Below are 17,596 nucleotides of genomic sequence, written 5' to 3' on the forward strand. Positions count from 1 at the left end.
ACGTGTAGGTATGTATATGCAGGCACATTAACATGACAACGTAAAAAAAACGAAGACCTAACATTTAACAGATTGCTAGACAATACATTTGACTTTGTTGACCTTAGAAATTAATTTAAAAAGTGACAAAATTCACTGTCTATAATAAGACTCATTGACCAGCTTATGCTCTGCAATTTGAGTTGACCAAGACCTCAAAATAGGGTCGCAATAAGCACGATTTTCTGTTAGTTATTTCATATAAAAAGTGATTTTTACGCTTGAAGCATAAGAACTCTTCTTTGTATACATAGAAAGCCACATAAGGTGTCTAGAGAAGCACCCTCGAGACATGTACCTAAATTGTTAAACAAAAACTGTTTTTTATAAGTTTTTTTAGTACTTAAATAAATTGTAAGCGTTATAACGTGCAACATGCAGTTTTACAAACAAACATCTACGAAGGTAGTTATGCGGCGTGCGTTTTATCGTGGTACCTTTTCGCAGCACATCTTGTGCACGGGCGATTCGGTCAGCAGCCTCACCTGTGCGTGTTAGTGCGACAAACGCGACATACGTGAGTTAGTAACAAGAGTAGACATATCACATATTAGGTAACAATAATTAAAGTTTTGTATTATATTGTAGCATATTTTGCGACACGAGAGTTAGTAGGCTACAGTTAGATGTTAAAAGCAAATGTAAACCAAATAATAATAATTTATTCGCAAAAGCGAATATAATAATTTTTCTTTTGTATGAATATTGGGTTTTGGAATTATGGGGTCAGTCAGGACTCAAATTGTATCGCTTGAAACATCTTTTGGTATCATACGAGCTTTTAATCCTGAATAAGAAAGATTTTTATGTAGCCCGTATAATTATTATTTTATGTGCTGTATTTTTGTTCGATCTAATGTCGCAACATCCTGAATATATTGGGTTGGTAAGAAAGTAATGAGCGATCTATTGAATTCCACATAAAATTTTTGAGAGAGTTCTAGAATCTTCTATGGTCGAAAGTATATAAAGGGCGAGTCACACAGTTTCTCGTCAGTCATTCACTAGCTGTCGCCGAGCTAATATAAGGAAGAAAATGGACGAATTAAAAGTGCATGTAAGGCATTGCTTACTATATGAATTTCAGTCTGGCCATTCAGCCGCCGAAGCAGTACGTAATATATGTCAGCGTGTTGCTCCTGAAGTTCTGTCTGAGGCCACGGCGAAACGATGGTTCCAGCGGTTTCGTAGTGGCGACTTTTCATTATCAGATCAACCTAAGTCTGGTCGACCGGTGAAGATTGATGTAGCCAAATTAAAAACCTTAATTGAAGGAGATCCGAGGCTAACGAGTCGTACTCTTGCTACCGAGTTAGGCTGCTCTCATGTCACCATAGAAACACATTTACACGAGTTGGGAAAAAACTACAAATACAGTGTTTGGATACCGCACGAACTTGATAGAGATCAACTAAACCGCCGTGCCGATATCTGCATACAACTTCTGTCTTTTCGCCGCACATTCAACTGGTTGGACCATCTTATCACTGGAGATGGAAAATGGGTTTTATATATAAATCACACACGCAAACGTCAGTGGCTAGCTCCAAACGAAGAAGGAATAGAGGCACCAAAAACAGAGCCTCACCCGAAAAAAGTTATGCTGTCCGTTTGGTGGGATATTCATGGTATTATTCACTGGGAACTCCTACCAAGTGGAATGACTGTTACCGCATCAGTATACTGTAATCAGCTTGAAAATTTAAACCAAAAAATCTGTCATAATCGTCCACAGCATGCTAAAGTTTTTTTCTTACACGACAATGCTCGCCCACACATTGCAAAAGTGACTCGGCTAAAGCTATTGGAGCTAGGTTGGAAAGTGATACCTCATCCACCGTACTCTCCAGACTTGGCACCTACGGATTACGCGTTGTTCAGATCGCTAAGCAATGCCTTGAATGAAAAAAAGTTCGATGATCAAGCCCATCTACGACAGTACATAGCTGAGTTTTTTTAATCTAAACCTAAGAACTTCTTCGCCGATGCTATTCATTCTTTACCAGAACGATGGAGACAAGTAGTAGATAACGAAGGCCGTTATATTTTTGATAAATGATTAAAATAATAAATTAAATAAAAATTACAATATTGGTTATGATTCGCTCATTACTTTCTTACCAACCCAATATTACATCACATTTCATCGGTGATCACTATCGCGTAAGTAAACGATATTCAAGGACCCTATCCTACTGGCGAGTTAGTCGTGCGCTCATTTCGATTTTAATTCGCTCATAAATTGTCCCGGATCTGTAAGTTCACATTTTTGACACATTTGTTTTGACGTATGTTGCGATGTGGCTAAGACGTATCGTTTGCTAAATCTAACGATTAATTTCGAATCGGTTTAATCGATTATGCCCTATGTACAAGGAGGCGCTTAGACAAATATATGATTTCTGTCAACTTACTGAAAAGTCATTTGAATCGAAATGACAGATTCTGCCCTAGCACTAGTTTAAAAATAAAAATGAATGAAAAATCACGTAATAAGTAAATCCTGCGTGATAAATTAATATCGTAAAATACTCACTAACGAAGATCCGCAAAAATGTAACATGTATTAGATTATGTTTCAAGTAAGCGAAATACTGTTAAGTATTTGAGTTTTTTAAATATTATTACAGGATTTTATTTAAAATTTCATTAGGTTGCGCGAGTTTACGTTTTGTGGACGCTGTCATGTGTCCAAAAGAGGTTCTTACAGCTCTGGGACAATAGTGCGGTAGGATTGGAAACCCTTTCCTGTATCTGAAAATGGTCTCACCTGCTGCTGCAAGTCATCCCTCTCCCTGTGCAGCGCGTCGTAGCTGGCCCTGAGCACGCGCGGCGAGGAGCCGCCGTCTAGTGACACCGAGCCGGAGTCCGGCGCGCGGCGCGGCGGCGCGCGCGCGGGCAGCGACGCGGGCGACTGGTGGTGCTGGCCCGTGCCGTACCTGCCAAACTAACCGTCATTACCACGGGATACATATTTGTATTACGGCCGCCGTACAAATGGGGCCAACTCTTGGGCCCACGTGTAAAGGGGTGCCTCGGCCGAGATGAGAGTCGCCGTTTACACATCGGTGAACCGATCGCTCGGCGTTGCCCTTCGTGACGGATCGACGTAGAATGGAAAAGGCTACATAATTCTAGGTCATTCGCGTTGTCGGCAAAATTTAATTAATAAATAATAACCTCGTGATAAAATTCGCATAATACTCATGTTGTTGACTGTAATTTTGCACCGAATAGACGTTCCGCCGAATTTATTTTGCCATGTTGCCAGAAATGTACATTAGGTTAGAACCCTCATCCGGACAAAATACTCACACGACACAGAAATCGTATATGTCACATAGTGGGTTTAGGTGCGACGACGAGCGAAGCGAGGAAGAGCGTGTTAGGCTCACCATGCCATGCCGCGTAATTACAAACTCGGTATCACTGGTGCCTTGATAGGATGAAGGATTTTTTGAACATAAGCACATTTATCTTTTTTAAGCAATACATTAAACATTTGCAAGGGTATTTATTGGGCAGAGAGATGGGCGTCTGGTGGTGCTGGCCGGTGCCGAACCTGGTAAATCAAATTAATATTATACGACATTCTTGTACACAGATTGACCGAGTCCCGCGGTGAGCTCCAGAAGGCTTGAGCCGTGTGAGTACTCGGGCAACGATATACAAATATATACACCCTGTTTTTATTGAATTCCGTTAACTTTATTTAGATCTAGTACAATTAATTTCTCTAAGAAACTAGCGTCTTAACTCTTACGGTTATCGAGTTATTAAAAAACCAAATGTTTTTTTTTTCAGAATTGTGAAAAAAAAAACATGAAAAAAAAAACCGAGCACCATGGTTTTTTTTTCTAAATATGGTTTTTTTTCAGATGAACAAATAATTTTTTTCAATTAATATCATTTTAATTAAATAATTTCATGAAATAAAACTATGGAAACGGATTAAATCGCGTATAATGAATTTAAAATACATCCCGACGTTTCGAACTCTTTACAGCGTTCGTGGTCAACGGGTGACTGAGGAATAATTTAAAATGTGCAAAAGCTACCCACTTACAAGAAATATTAACGAACCATGACCACAAATAATATAGATTTCTAAGGCAGGTTCACACACTATTAATAAAGCCAGTTATACAATATTCAAAAAATTTTACCATTACTCTGTTAAAAAATAATTAACCAATTAATCTACACAAAATTGACAAAGAAACAAACTGCAAATGTCCAACACCATACAACACAAATGCCTCACAGCCTTCGTCGTGCTTGTTCCATTATCAGATGTACTACTGGATCCCAAGCCGGTGGTAAAGTAAAGCCATCCTCTCTATTAAAGTTTGGATATTTCTTGATCTCAATGGCCTCTCGCAACATTCTGGGTATATATCGCTTCTCCTTAGCGAGAACCAGAGGCTTGTCAAACTTTAGCATGATTGACTTTATCCATGACATGTTCAGAGACTGCAGACCTTTGCCGACGGTGCTTGACATCCGCTATGTGTTCCTTCACCCGTGTGGAAATGCTTCGTTTCGTCTGTCCCACATATGACAGCCCGCACTCACAGTCTAGCCTGTACACTCCCGCGCTTTGTAGAGGAGTTTGACATTTCACAGGCCTCAGGAATTGGGTCATCTTCTTCATAGGCTTGAAATAAGTTTTAATAGAAGCCCGTTTCAAGATGTGGCTGATCCTATCTGTGACCCCTCTAACAAAGGGGAGAATTGCAGGCCGGCGCTCGACTAGTAAATTGTATTTTACTATGGATAGAATTTAAATGGTCTAAGAAAGTTTCTTAGACCATTTAAATTCTATCCATAGTAAAATAGACCGTCCGTAGTAGAAAGTTTCTTAGACCATTTAAATTCTATCCATAGTAAAATACAATTTACTATGGAATTGGAGAAAGACTGTTCTCTCCCCTTCTTGGATGTTCTCATTTTGAGGAATCCTGATAATAGCTTAGGTCGCACTGTGTATAGAAAACCTACTCATACTGATAGGTACTTAAATGGCAAATCCCACCACCATCCCAGTCAACTAGCTACTGTAGGCAAATCTTTGTTTCAGAGAGCCCAAAGGATATGTGACGACCAACATTTGACCGCGGAGCTTCGACATGCCAGGCAGGCGCTGTTGGCGAACGAGCTCAAGATACCGCGTGTCAAGCAGAAGGCCCGTTTGAAGATCCCTACAGTCGAGCGCCGGCCTGCAATTCTCCCTTTTGTTAGAGGGGTCACAGACAGGATCAGCCACATCTTGAAACGGGCTTCTATTAAAACTTATTTCAAGCCTATGAAGAAGATGTCCCAATTCCTGAGGCCTGTGAAATGTCAAACTCCTCTACAAAGCGCGGGAGTGTACAGGCTAGACTGTGAGTGCGGGCTGTCATATGTGGGACAGACGAAACGAAGCATTTCCACACGGGTGAAGGAAAACATAGCGGATGTCAAGCACCGTCGGCAAAGGTCTGCAGTCTCTGAACATGTCATGGATAAAGTCAATCATGCTATAAAGTTTGACAAGCCTCTGGTTCTCGCTAAGGAGAAGCGATATATACCCAGAATGTTGCGAGAGGCCATTGAGATCAAGAAATATCCAAACTTTAATAGAGAGGATGGCTTTACTTTACCACCGGCTTGGGATCCAGTAGTACATCTGATAATGGAACAAGCACGACGAAGGCTGTGAGGCATTTGTGTTGTATGGTGTTGGACATTTGCAGTTTGTTTCTTTGTCAATTTTGTGTAGATTAATTGGTTAATTATTTTTTAACAGAGTAATGGTAAAATTTTTTGAATATTGTATAACTGGCTTTATTAATAGTGTGTGAACCTGCCTTAGAAATCTATATTATTTGTGGTCATGGTTCGTTAATATTTCTTGTAAGTGGGTAGCTTTTGCACATTTTAATTTTTCCTCAGTCACCCGTTGACCACGAACGCTGTAAAGAGTTCGAAACGTCGGGATGTATTTTAAATTCATTATACGCGATTTAATCCGTTTCCATAGTTTTATTTCATGAGTAACTATCGCGGTAACCGAAGACAATATTAAATAATTTCATTTTAATTCAATTAACATTCAGTATACAAACGTTTATTGGGGAATCCCCGATGCTGCATGTAGCGTGGAGAGGCGGTGGTGTTGCCAACAGTAAATAGTGATAACTACCAACTACAAATTTCGTAAAACTTACTTTTATAAGACCAGAAATTAAAGTTATTTGATTAAATTCGTTTAATACTTAACATTAAGTCTAAAAAACCGGCCAAGAGCGTGTCGGGCCACGCTCAGTGTAGGGTTCCGTAGTTTTCCGTATTTTTCTCAAAAACTACTGAACCTATCAAGTTCAAAACAATTTTCCTAGAAAGTCTTTATAAAGTTCTACTTTTGTGATTTTTTTCATATTTTTAAAACATATGGTTCAAAAGTTAGAGGGGGGGGACGCACTTTTTTTCTCTTTAAGAGCGATTATTTCCGAAAATATTAATATTATTAAAAAACGATCTTAGTAAACCTTTATTCATTTTTAAATACCTATCCAACAATATATCACATGTTGGGGTTGGAATGAAAAAAAATATCAGCCCCCACTTTACATGTAGGGGGGGTACCCTAATAAAACATTTTTTTCCATTTTTTATTTTTGCACTTTGTTGGCGTGATTGATATACATATTGGTACCAAATTTCAGCTTTCTAGTGCTAACGGTTACTGAGATTATCCGCGGACGGACGGACGGACGGACGGACGGACAGACAGACATGGCGAAACTATAAGGGTTCCTAGTTGACTACGGAACCCTAAAAACCGTATAAAAGTATTAACTACTTTGCAAATTTTGAGATTTCGTACTTCAGAAAAAAAACATATTCCAGAAAAAAAAAACTGTTTTTTTTCACGGTTTTTTTTTTCAAGCCAGAAAAAAACCGTTTTTTTTTTGCAACCCTAAGGCTGCTATAGATAGATAGATAAAAACTCACCCTTCGACTACGAGATCGCATGAATGTCTCTCAGACTGCATGAGTTGTGCGATTTTTATTAAAGACGCTTCCAAATCCGAACGGAGAAGATTCTCGCGCTGCAGACATTCCGTCATTGCCTCCTCCATGTTCTGAAGTACAACAAATATATATTAATAGTTATTTGTTTTACAAGGGGGCAAAGTAGTTGTTTAACCGCACGTGCCAATATTGACACCCGAGCAAGCGAAAGATTCCAATATTGAACCTCGAGCGAAGCGAGTGGTTCAAAAAGTGGAATCTCGAGCGTTGCGAGGGTTTCAAGGCACGAAGGTTAAACAAACTTTGCCACTGAGTAAAACACAAATTTTTTCACCACACCAACACGAACAAAATACTGACTAAAAAACATCAAAATAAATGAAATCCATCAATTTATGCAATATTTTATAGGTAAAATCTAGCTGCCAGATTAAGACATTTAGTTAAAATTTGTATGAAATTACTTTGCCCCCTTGTGGATAAAATGAAATTTTGCTATCTGTTTTCGAATAGCAAAGAAAGCCTTTACCAGTTGGTGCGGTGAAAATTAGATTTCGCCCGTAACTTCACTAGCGTTAAATTGGAAAACTGTGAAATGCTCTATACAAACTTCCCCCTCTAATTTTCGGAAAGTGGAGGGTAAGCAAGAGACAAAAGTAGCCTATGTCACTCTCCATTCCCTCGACTATCTCCCCTTAAAAAATCAAGTCAATTCATCGCTCCGTTTTGCCGTGAAAGACGGACAAACAGACACACACACTTTCCCATTTATAATTATCATCATATTCCTTGCGTTATCCCGTCATTCGCCGCGGTTCATGGGAGCCTGGGGTCCACTTTGACAACTAATCCCAAGATTTGGCGTACAAACTAGTTTTACGAAAGCGTCTGCCATCAGACCTTCCAACCCGAAAAGTAACTATTTATTGGAATTAGTTCGGTTTACTCACGATGTTTTCCTTCAACGAAAAGCGACTGGTAAATATCAAATGACATTTCGCACATAACTTCCGAAAAACTCATTGGTGCGAGCCGGGGTTCGAACCCGCGACCTCCGGATCGAAAGTCGCACGCTCTTACCGCTAGGCCACCAGCGCTTGTACCCGCGTCATTATATGTATACATTATTGCATCTTTAATATAAAGAGTGAACACATACTTTTGAAATCCTGAAAAAATATGTATATGGCAAACCTGTCATCGCTAATCCTATTCTCATCACGATAGTTATACGAATCTACGAAACCTCTGTTTAGTAGCAAAGTTAAAAAGTAGAGTAGATATTTTTAAACACCTCAGCTGCTCCGATAACTAGTACTTGTAAAATTTTACCAAGTAATGCGCGGTTCTCTGGACTACTTTGAAAAACCGGCCAAGTGCGAGTTGTACTCGCGTTGTAAGGGTTCCATTTTTCCTTTTTGAGGTACGGAACCCTAAAAATCCGAAAATACACGTGGGTGCACATGGGTGGGTGGGGCCTGAGTGGTGACGGGTTAAGAATTTCACCACCCCCTTTCTTCCCGTGGGTGTCGTAGAAGGCGACTATGGGATATGGGTTAAATTGTGGCGTAGGCGAGAGGCTGGCAACCTGTCACTGCAATGCCATAGTTTCGCTTTCTTTTAACCCCTTATTTGCCAAGAGTGGCCCTGAAGCTTTAGTAGTTTCATGTGCTCTGCCTACCCCTTTATGGGATACAGGCGTGATTGTATGATTGTATGTTGCACATATAGCCTAATGATACCTTTCTATGTAGTTCGCAGTTTTCACAGCTATTGTGTCTAGAATCCAGCTGATCCACTAGTTCTGTGATCTGCACCTGACTGGACTCCAGCATAGGCGACTCTGGTATTGGTTCTGTAAACAAATAATATTACTATAAATCTACAACACAACAGATGAATTATTTCATAGTACAATATGATATGAATTGTAGTAGTTTAACTTTTGCAGCAGTTTTAGCCAGCTACACCATCAGGATCTACTTAACAATAACAGCACTAGTATACTTACTTCCTTTAACTTTTGCAGCTGTTTCTAAGAGCTCATGTGCTTCTTCTCTCAATCTTCTCAAACTAAGTTCCAGGTCTCTCTTGATATCGATGCTAACGTCCCTCTGACCCTGCAGGAAACCGGCTACACCCTCTGAATCTAAGTCGGCGAGTACGGAGAGGTCTGGGGCGAAGTGGACGTGCTTGCTTCGGACAGATAGGTCGAGGTTGGGCGAGGAGGGACGCGGCTCGTCGATTACAGATGCTCTGAAAGGTAAACAGTATTTATTGAATATTTACAATTTAATTTAATTTATTCATTCCATCAGGTAACAAAAGACCCATTTGGTAAACATTAAAATCACATACACATTTAAAAGTAACAAAAGACTTGCAACATGTTCTTTTTTCTTTTTTTGCTTCTATCATAAGCTAAAGTCGCTAAACGAAGCATGTGACAAGTCCCAAGAACACAATTTTAAGGTACCGGAGTCATCTTAGGCCCATCGTTATTTTTAATTTTTGTTTTTCTTATGTTTAGTACTCGTATTGAACTTGCAGGTAACGAAATGTAATTTAAGCTAATTCACACTTACAAAAGTAGGAAATTTTGTAACTTAAGCTTCCCAAGAACCGGATCATCCTAGGCGCAAGCCGCAAGTACCTTACTAATTAGTGAATTTTTAATATGACTGAGATACTTGGTAGCAATAGTGAACGGCACGCGCGAGGCCTGTTGCTGGAACTTGGCCTGCGCACTGCCGTGTGCCTTGATGGACGATAATATTAAGCACCTCCTAAGGCGCATATGATAAAAATATTCGCTGTCCTCGGATGGAGTCTCAGTAGCTTACTTGACAGAGCGATGGGCTAGTTATCCATACACTTCAACGCCCAAAGCTGTGTATTTAAATTGATTTCTAAGCTATCATTCTTCGGCGACTAGTATGATTCATTGCCGCTTAAAATCGTTGAAACTACTTGAACTTTAAAGTTGAAACATGTAAACACGAAGCAATTTATCTTTTAATGAAAGCTCACATCATAAATGCATTCATCTGGTAAAAGCTCCTAAATATAATTTGCAACAAACTGCAAGTGTCGTTCTTGGAATAGCATTATTAATTGCGTAGCAAACTACCAGTTATAATAACTAAATACGTTTTCACAACAATCTGAACCTTAAGACGAGGATGCAAAGTCTTTTGTACTTTCACACTTTTATGTTCCCTTGAAGTATTAAATATAGATACGGATAAAGTGTCAAAGATATACAGCCAAAACCTTAACGTGTAAGCAATAAGGTCGTGTATACATATTTTTCACATCTATATATAATACCTTGACTGTATGACTTTAAACTATCATAACTCAAAACGCCACATGTCGCATCTTAGCATGATTCTAATTTCAATCTTACTTGAAGTGATTTAGAGTTGATATTTCCTTGAATCCTTTCATAGTTGTTATCTTTTGGAGGTTACTATTGGAGGGAGCCAACAGGATATCATGCAGCCCCTTTTACTCGAAAATAGGATACGGACAAGTTTAGATTCACCTAAAGACATAGAAATTTAACGGGTGGTTTTCATTTGTATCAGTGATGCAAGTCAAGGAATGTAGGTTTTAGTGCCCAAGGTCTATCTATCTATCTATCTATCTATAGCAGCCTTTAAAGCACCCGTCTTCGGACATAGGCCTCCTCTCCATTTAAGGTACAACTTATATTGATTATTGTCGAGTTTCCGATATTGCGACGCAGTTGCATGCATCATGATCACGGAAAACTGAAGAAAGTGGGTGGATGTCAGAGGTAATCACGGTCTATATCCCGGTCATAACTCAAAACTCTTATCGCAAGGTAGATATTTTATTTAGTAAAATAAGAGTTTTACTAAAACCCTTTTATTTGTTTTCTTGGTAGTTATTTATCTGTGTTAAAATATACGTTTGTTTTATGTCTTTTTATTTGAAACGTAACAGTGTTTTGGTATCACGTTTGTGTATTATTTTAGTAGTAAAATGCAGTTGCAACATACGACGTCAATGGGTTAAAATAACGGTTTTTAGGGACTTTGTTAATCTAATGTCGAAATCGTTAGAATAATAATAAACTGTGATAATACGAACAACTATAAAACAGGGTTGACCAACATTTTGAGAAAAAGTTAGCCAGACGCTCTAAATAAAAAGCATGAATGTAGATATTGTAGATCCAGTAACAGATTGAAATGTATCAAAATATTCACGACCTTTTGTGAAAGTCAGCTGCCGCTCCGTTTGGATTTACAAACGCATATAACCTAAAAAAGTAACTTGATACTTCAGTCTTCTAGGACGCGGAATCAATTTAAGTTTTCAATTTGCCTTGCAATTCATTATGCCTTCCTACCTAAAGAGCGTAACATTGCAGGTAACTTCTGGCTGAGATCTGAGCACCAGTGCAAGGCGTAGGTATTCAAATAGGGCAGGCAATGCTCAGCAGGGATATTCTCTAATCTTCTTCTTCAACCTAGCGTTTTCCCGGTCTAGAGCTAGGGTCCTCTTTCTAGGGATATTCTCAAATATAAAAATGAAACTTACTCGGGTAGCAATCGCGAGAGCAGCTCGGCAAGTACAGTGCGGTTGAGTTCATCTTCCGCGGCGGCGCAGTACGCGACCAGTTGTCCGACGATCCTTTGGAGACTTGTGGCTACGCGTTTGAAGCTGTCCCTGTAACAAGGACGTTAGAAATTAGCATAAAGATGAGGTGAGGATTTGGGATTCGTGTGAATTAAGGAGAACGATGTGTCAAATTCAAATTTTGCATTTCGCCACCTTTCGAGGACCTCACGCTTAAAGCTGACTACCAGTTGATTGATCGTATCGAGTCTGAGATGTTGACCAAGGGATGCAAAGTATTGGAAAACAGTAGTTGAAACTTTCACGACTCTTATACATTAGTATCATTAGTGCGCAAACAATTTAAGTTAATAAGCAAAAGCCTAGAGCGCATATTTCAGAAGACTCGCGCGGCTATAAGATGTTATCAACTTTAACCAGTCTGCTCTGAGAAAACGGGAACAACGTCGTAACCAAAGCGTAGTTTCAAAACATATATTTTTTATATTTTTTATGTTGTAAACCATTGGAAACCATATTAAGTTATATTTTATGTTACTGGTAAAACTAACCTTTCTTTAGTGACTTCTTCAAGGTGCCGGTTCTGGTCGAAGGTGGTGTGGCGCCGCTGCTTCCATTTGTCCGCCTCGCCGGCCTCCTCGCGCAGGCTCGACAACTGTTGACAATAAGTATATTAATATGTATGTATTTCAGCGTATAACCACAGTTATACGCTGAAATACATACATACAACCACGCCTATATGCCATGAACCCGTGAAGGACGCCGTACTGGTCTGTACGTTGAAATAATAGGCTAGTTTAAGCCCAAAAATTCGGCCCGTGATCCCTGCTCGAGAAAAGTGACAAATTCCTTAAGATTCCTTCCTGTCTGCGGCCAAAACACTGTACTAATATTTTGAGATACCTGACCCTTTAGCACAACTTGCCTTGCCGCGCGTGAGTCCATACATCAAGCGCGACTTCAAGTATGGACGCGCGCGACAAGGCAAGTTGTGCTAAAGGGGCTTGTCTGATCTATTACGATATTTTTTTACCGAAGCCGCTGAATTAGACATACCTATTAACATTTATAAAATACGATAAGAAAAAACGTTACAAATATGTAGTGATCATGTTAGGAGTCGATTTCATAGGAGGTCACTGAGGTCGGAAACGAATTCAATCATGCTATCAAGTTTAGCTCATAAAAAAACCCGGAAATCAATGTCAATACCAACAAATAATGTACATAATGTGTACGTGTTAATGCTAACGTTCAACGTTCACGCCTGACCTGTGATCCCACCGCAAAGATAACGCGTCAGACGCAATTGTTATACAACAGATGTGTCATACTATATCTAACACGCGATCGAGTTCCATCTTACATAAAACTTATTAACAATAAAGGCTTTGTTACAATAATTGTCTTACAGGTTACTACTTACTGATTTATGCAAACGAACGATTTGTTGGAAACAATAGTACTCGCCGAGAAACAAAAAAGGAGATACTTTTCTTTTTACAAATCAATATTTCTCTTCCATCTTGGCACGACTTGACGTAAAAACGTAAATTAAAGACGAAGAATAATTTTCGGTTGTAATGGTTGTAGTGTATAGGTGTCTCGAGTACATATGGCAGTCGGTGTCCGAGTGCGATGGAGCACGGACGTGCGGTGTGTATTGGCGAGCCAACCCGATGTATATAGTGTAATAGCGTGACATTACAAGTGGCGACGAGGATAAAAGCAAGTACTTACCACGTGAATCTAGTATTCGGAAAAGATGGGATAGAAACATAAGTAACATAACCTATAAAATCGAGTAACGATGCGCCATGATGCACCGTTATCTTTTTGTAAACAGGTTTGGTTACCTACCTAGATTGCCAAATGTTTTTAGGTACCAAAATGTTATTTGAGTTTATGTGTAGTGGGTTTATAAAATTGATTTATTATTTACATAAATCACAGCCCGGAATCATTACAATAATTTCCGTCCAACCAAGAGAAATGATATTTATTTTTAATTAGTGAAGTTACCATCTACCTGTTGGTTGGTTTAATACACAAAATTATGTGATGTTGCTAAATTTATAAATGGTTAAGCTATTTACCTAAATAAGGCATTTACTTGAATGATAAAATGTTGTACAACCATCACACTTAAATGTCCTATGGTAGCATTAGTCGATGTTTGAGAGTAAGGTGAAAACCAAAACAAACTAGATAAATACTTACCTAAGTATACTTCCTTACAGGGGTGAATTTACGTAAAAGTAACGTAAGTCACGACTTCATTAAGTGGTTATTTGAACTACAGCTGCAAATGAAAGGATCTATGCATATGTCGGGAAAGTAACACTTATTTAGAGATAGATTATCACTTGAACGTGAATCTTTTGAATTGATTGAACATGCCATAAAATCATGACTAATACTCTTGTCGCGGATTGACTTACGTAAACATTCCTAACGCCGATTTCGAGCAGTTTTATCTGAGTATTTAATTACTTAAAAACCAGAAAACCAGATGGGTTCACATTAAGTGCTAAATATACCTAAAAGTGATATACAGGATGGTTCTTGATAATGAACCTAACGACGTGTCAAATTTAACGAAAAAAAAAACACGGTATAGAAAAAAAAAAATACATTTTTGAAGCACTTATGATAAGCAGTTTCCATCTAAGTATTAAATTACTTTACCAGTAAAGTCGGCAGAAAAAAGAGGCATTAAACGGATATGCAACTCTGTACATTCAATTGTATCGAACATTTAATTGGCACCTAAGTACTATGAAATTTTATGCCATTTGTGGCTGAAAATAAGGCATTAAATTGCGAATTTGGAAACAGCACATGGAGGTGCACTCTGTACATTCAATTGTATTGTTTAGTATCGACCGTTTAAATGGCATCTAAATACTATGAAATTTTATGCCATTTGTGGCTGAAAATAAGGCATTAAATTGCGAATTTGGAAACAGCAGATTACAGAATCTGGACATTTAATTGTCATGTGTGTGAATTGGATAACAGAAATTCTGGTTATTAAGCTAGTTAATACAGCAGATTACCGAATCTGGACATTAAATTGTCATGAAAAAAAAAAAAACCTACTGGTAACAGAATAACAATGACCTGACCTGTACAGTGTGCACGGCTCATTCAAATCAGATAAAATGTATCTGGTCATTAATTTGACATGACTTTAGCCTTACGAGGATAAATATAGATATATGTGGAACCAGCAGATTACTGAATCTGGACATTTAATTGTCATGTAAAATAAATGAAAAAAAAAACATACCTTGGTTAAGGCAGATATATTTATCTGGTCATTAAATTGTTGTAAACATAGTTAAACAGCAATTAAAAAAAAAAAAAAAAAAAAAAAAAAAAAAAAAAAAAAAAAAAAAAAAAATACTGAACATTGAATTGTTGCAAATATGAGCTTAATGATAATAACCTAAACACGAAGTAAATTACGGTTATACTGGTTGAACGTGCGCTTAAATGACGCTTAGATCAGATGATAAATGCTATCTGAGCCTTCAATTGTCATAATAGTAGATTGACGTCGGTCAATAAATATCATTAAATTGAAACCGAAATAAATTACACATATGAAAGAAAAAATACCAAGGCATCCAGTGCCTGAGAGTCTGAGACAACTACCCTAGTAAAACACTCAAGTACAATGACTGAGTACTTTGAGATAGCATAAGTTGAAATATTTTCAATATAATATATTTTGACTTGTGTTAGTTAGAATCATTAAATTGATTGGGTACAGGTTGCCCCAAGAAAGTCCAGTATGGCTTCTTAATTGTCGTTGGAGGCATTTGACAGCGAAGGTGATCCTACATCAGTAGGAGTTCGGTAGGAGCGCTGGAAAAGAGCACTCTTTATATACCTAGATGCCGCTAACGTCAATCAGAGTGAAAAGAGTGAAAAAAAAAAAAAAATAAATAAAGACAGTTCATTGGTTTGACATTGCATTGTATATAAAAAAAACACGTAGTGGTGCAGCTGAATTGAATAAAATTAAGCGAACGCTTGATACATTTCAACAACGCGGAAAAAAAAGAAGTTGCTAACTCTGCTTACCGTCAACAAGGCTTTGTCAGTATGGGTGACCTCAAGAGAAAGACATGCCTATTTAAGTTGATCTATGATAGATTTTCAAAGACAATCTACGTCAGTTGAAAATCATTACAAAAATATATTGGTACTGAAGGTACTCGTTATCAGTTAGGGTAATAGGTACATACTGCAGAGATTCATGTAGGTGAATCTCATACAAGTCAGGTGTCCAGTTAAAACAAATAAACTAATGGATCTGTGAGCCTCTATTGAACTAATATAGAAAAAAAAATAAGAAATAAAAATGCTGAACTTGTTTGCGTAATTTCACGGGAGGATATTGAAATCTCACTAGTGACCTTATTTCGTCTGGTCAAGAAAATGAACAAAAGGACAACAATCAGCGGCTGAATCAGCTTTGTCTGTAGTGATTGTAAAATGTTAAATAATCACAGATTTCAATGCTTCACGTCAATTATCTAGGTACCTAACTACTTACAATGCACATTATTTAGAAGTTAGGGAACATGATTCTATTCTATATATAAATGGATTGATAGACGGATGTGAAGTTAAGGGTACAACTGAGAGAAATTTGCCTTGTGAATCTAACAAACTCGTCTTGTTGCGTGTTTATCTGTTTGAAACAATAGTATTTTAGTAAAGGGAATAAATCACAATATTGATGATACAAGTCCAATTTGTACGAACCAAACAACAAGGTCAAACTTGTTAAAATATATTTTATTGAATCAGCCAAACATTATGTTTAAATCAATATGTGACATGTGCTTTTACAAAATCGACTTGTTGGTTTAAATAAAAGATTGGTTCAAAAAAAAAAAAAAAAAAAAAAAAAAAAAAAAAAAACAATAATATTTCCTCCCACGAACGCTCCGGCTGTGGAATGAGCTATGTCAAGGTATTCCCCGATGAACTACATGGGGTTCTAAAAAAAAAAAGGACTACAAGTTTCTAATGGGTCGACGACGCGCATGTGACACCCCTTGAGTTGCAGGCGTCCATAGGTTACGGTGACCGCTTTCAATTAGGAGGCCCTATAACTGTTTGCCACCGACGTGGTATAAAAAAAAATGTAGAAGGAAGTGTAACTACACTTAACAACATCAAACTTGTAGTTGGAATGAAAGAACACGTAGGCGCAATTTAAAAAAAAAAAAAAAAAAAAAATAGACATGTTGAACGAACATTAAATCTAGTTGTTTTTCTCTCCGTGTGACACATAAATAAACGCTGAGTCTGTCAAGATATAACATCTCCTGAAGGAATTTAAAGACACAGCTGCAAAAACAAATTCAAATCGTGGTACCTGGGGAGAAACACTGTGCTTACCTACTACGAGGTAGTTACCTCGTAGTTCGGTGAGCTGTATAAGTATTCTGTTACTCCTGTTACTCCGGTCAATTTCAGTATGACTTGATGCCTTGTAAATGGGCATGCTGATTTGTTCGGTTAACAGCGCAAAGAAAGTAAATGAAGGAGATAATATTTGGGTAATAATTTAGATAATATTTTATCAAAGGAATGGAATGCACTCCCACCATAGATGTTCCCAGAAAAATACGACCTCGGTCTCTTTAAGATAAAAGTGAATATGCTAAGTATTACTGAATCGGTGAGCTCCATCTTCGACTATATCTTCACCTTCCATCGGGTGTGACTATGGTCAATCGCCAATCAGCAAAAAAAAAAAAAAAAAAAAGTGGTTTTGTAATTTCTTTAATAATCATATTATAAAATAGCCTAGCCTAAGAGTTAAGATCTTAAGATAGATAAAGAGATAATAATAATAAAAAAAAGATGTTGATAAAATACTTTAAAAGAAAAGTGTTATCTA

The 17,596-nt window shown here is 37.9% G+C and overlaps 1 protein-coding gene across 1 annotated transcript in view; it reads right to left on the reverse strand.

Moving 5' to 3' along the window:
* Window positions 1-17,596, reverse strand: part of LOC125230867 (rootletin-like) — a 105,288-nt gene that overhangs the window by 26,514 nt on the left and 61,178 nt on the right. Inside the window, exons 9-14 of the mRNA XM_048136120.1 lie at window positions 12,219-12,322; window positions 11,629-11,757; window positions 9,068-9,312; window positions 8,799-8,911; window positions 7,036-7,166; window positions 2,810-2,978 (exon numbers count right to left, since the gene is read on the reverse strand). Of these exons, the coding sequence (XP_047992077.1) occupies window positions 2,810-2,978; window positions 7,036-7,166; window positions 8,799-8,911; window positions 9,068-9,312; window positions 11,629-11,757; window positions 12,219-12,322 (891 nt within the window). The remainder of the gene's footprint in view (window positions 1-2,809; window positions 2,979-7,035; window positions 7,167-8,798; window positions 8,912-9,067; window positions 9,313-11,628; window positions 11,758-12,218; window positions 12,323-17,596) is intronic.

This window comes from Leguminivora glycinivorella, chromosome 11, assembly GCF_023078275.1.
Source record: "Leguminivora glycinivorella isolate SPB_JAAS2020 chromosome 11, LegGlyc_1.1, whole genome shotgun sequence".
In the NCBI taxonomy this organism is placed as follows: domain Eukaryota; kingdom Metazoa; phylum Arthropoda; class Insecta; order Lepidoptera; family Tortricidae; genus Leguminivora; species Leguminivora glycinivorella.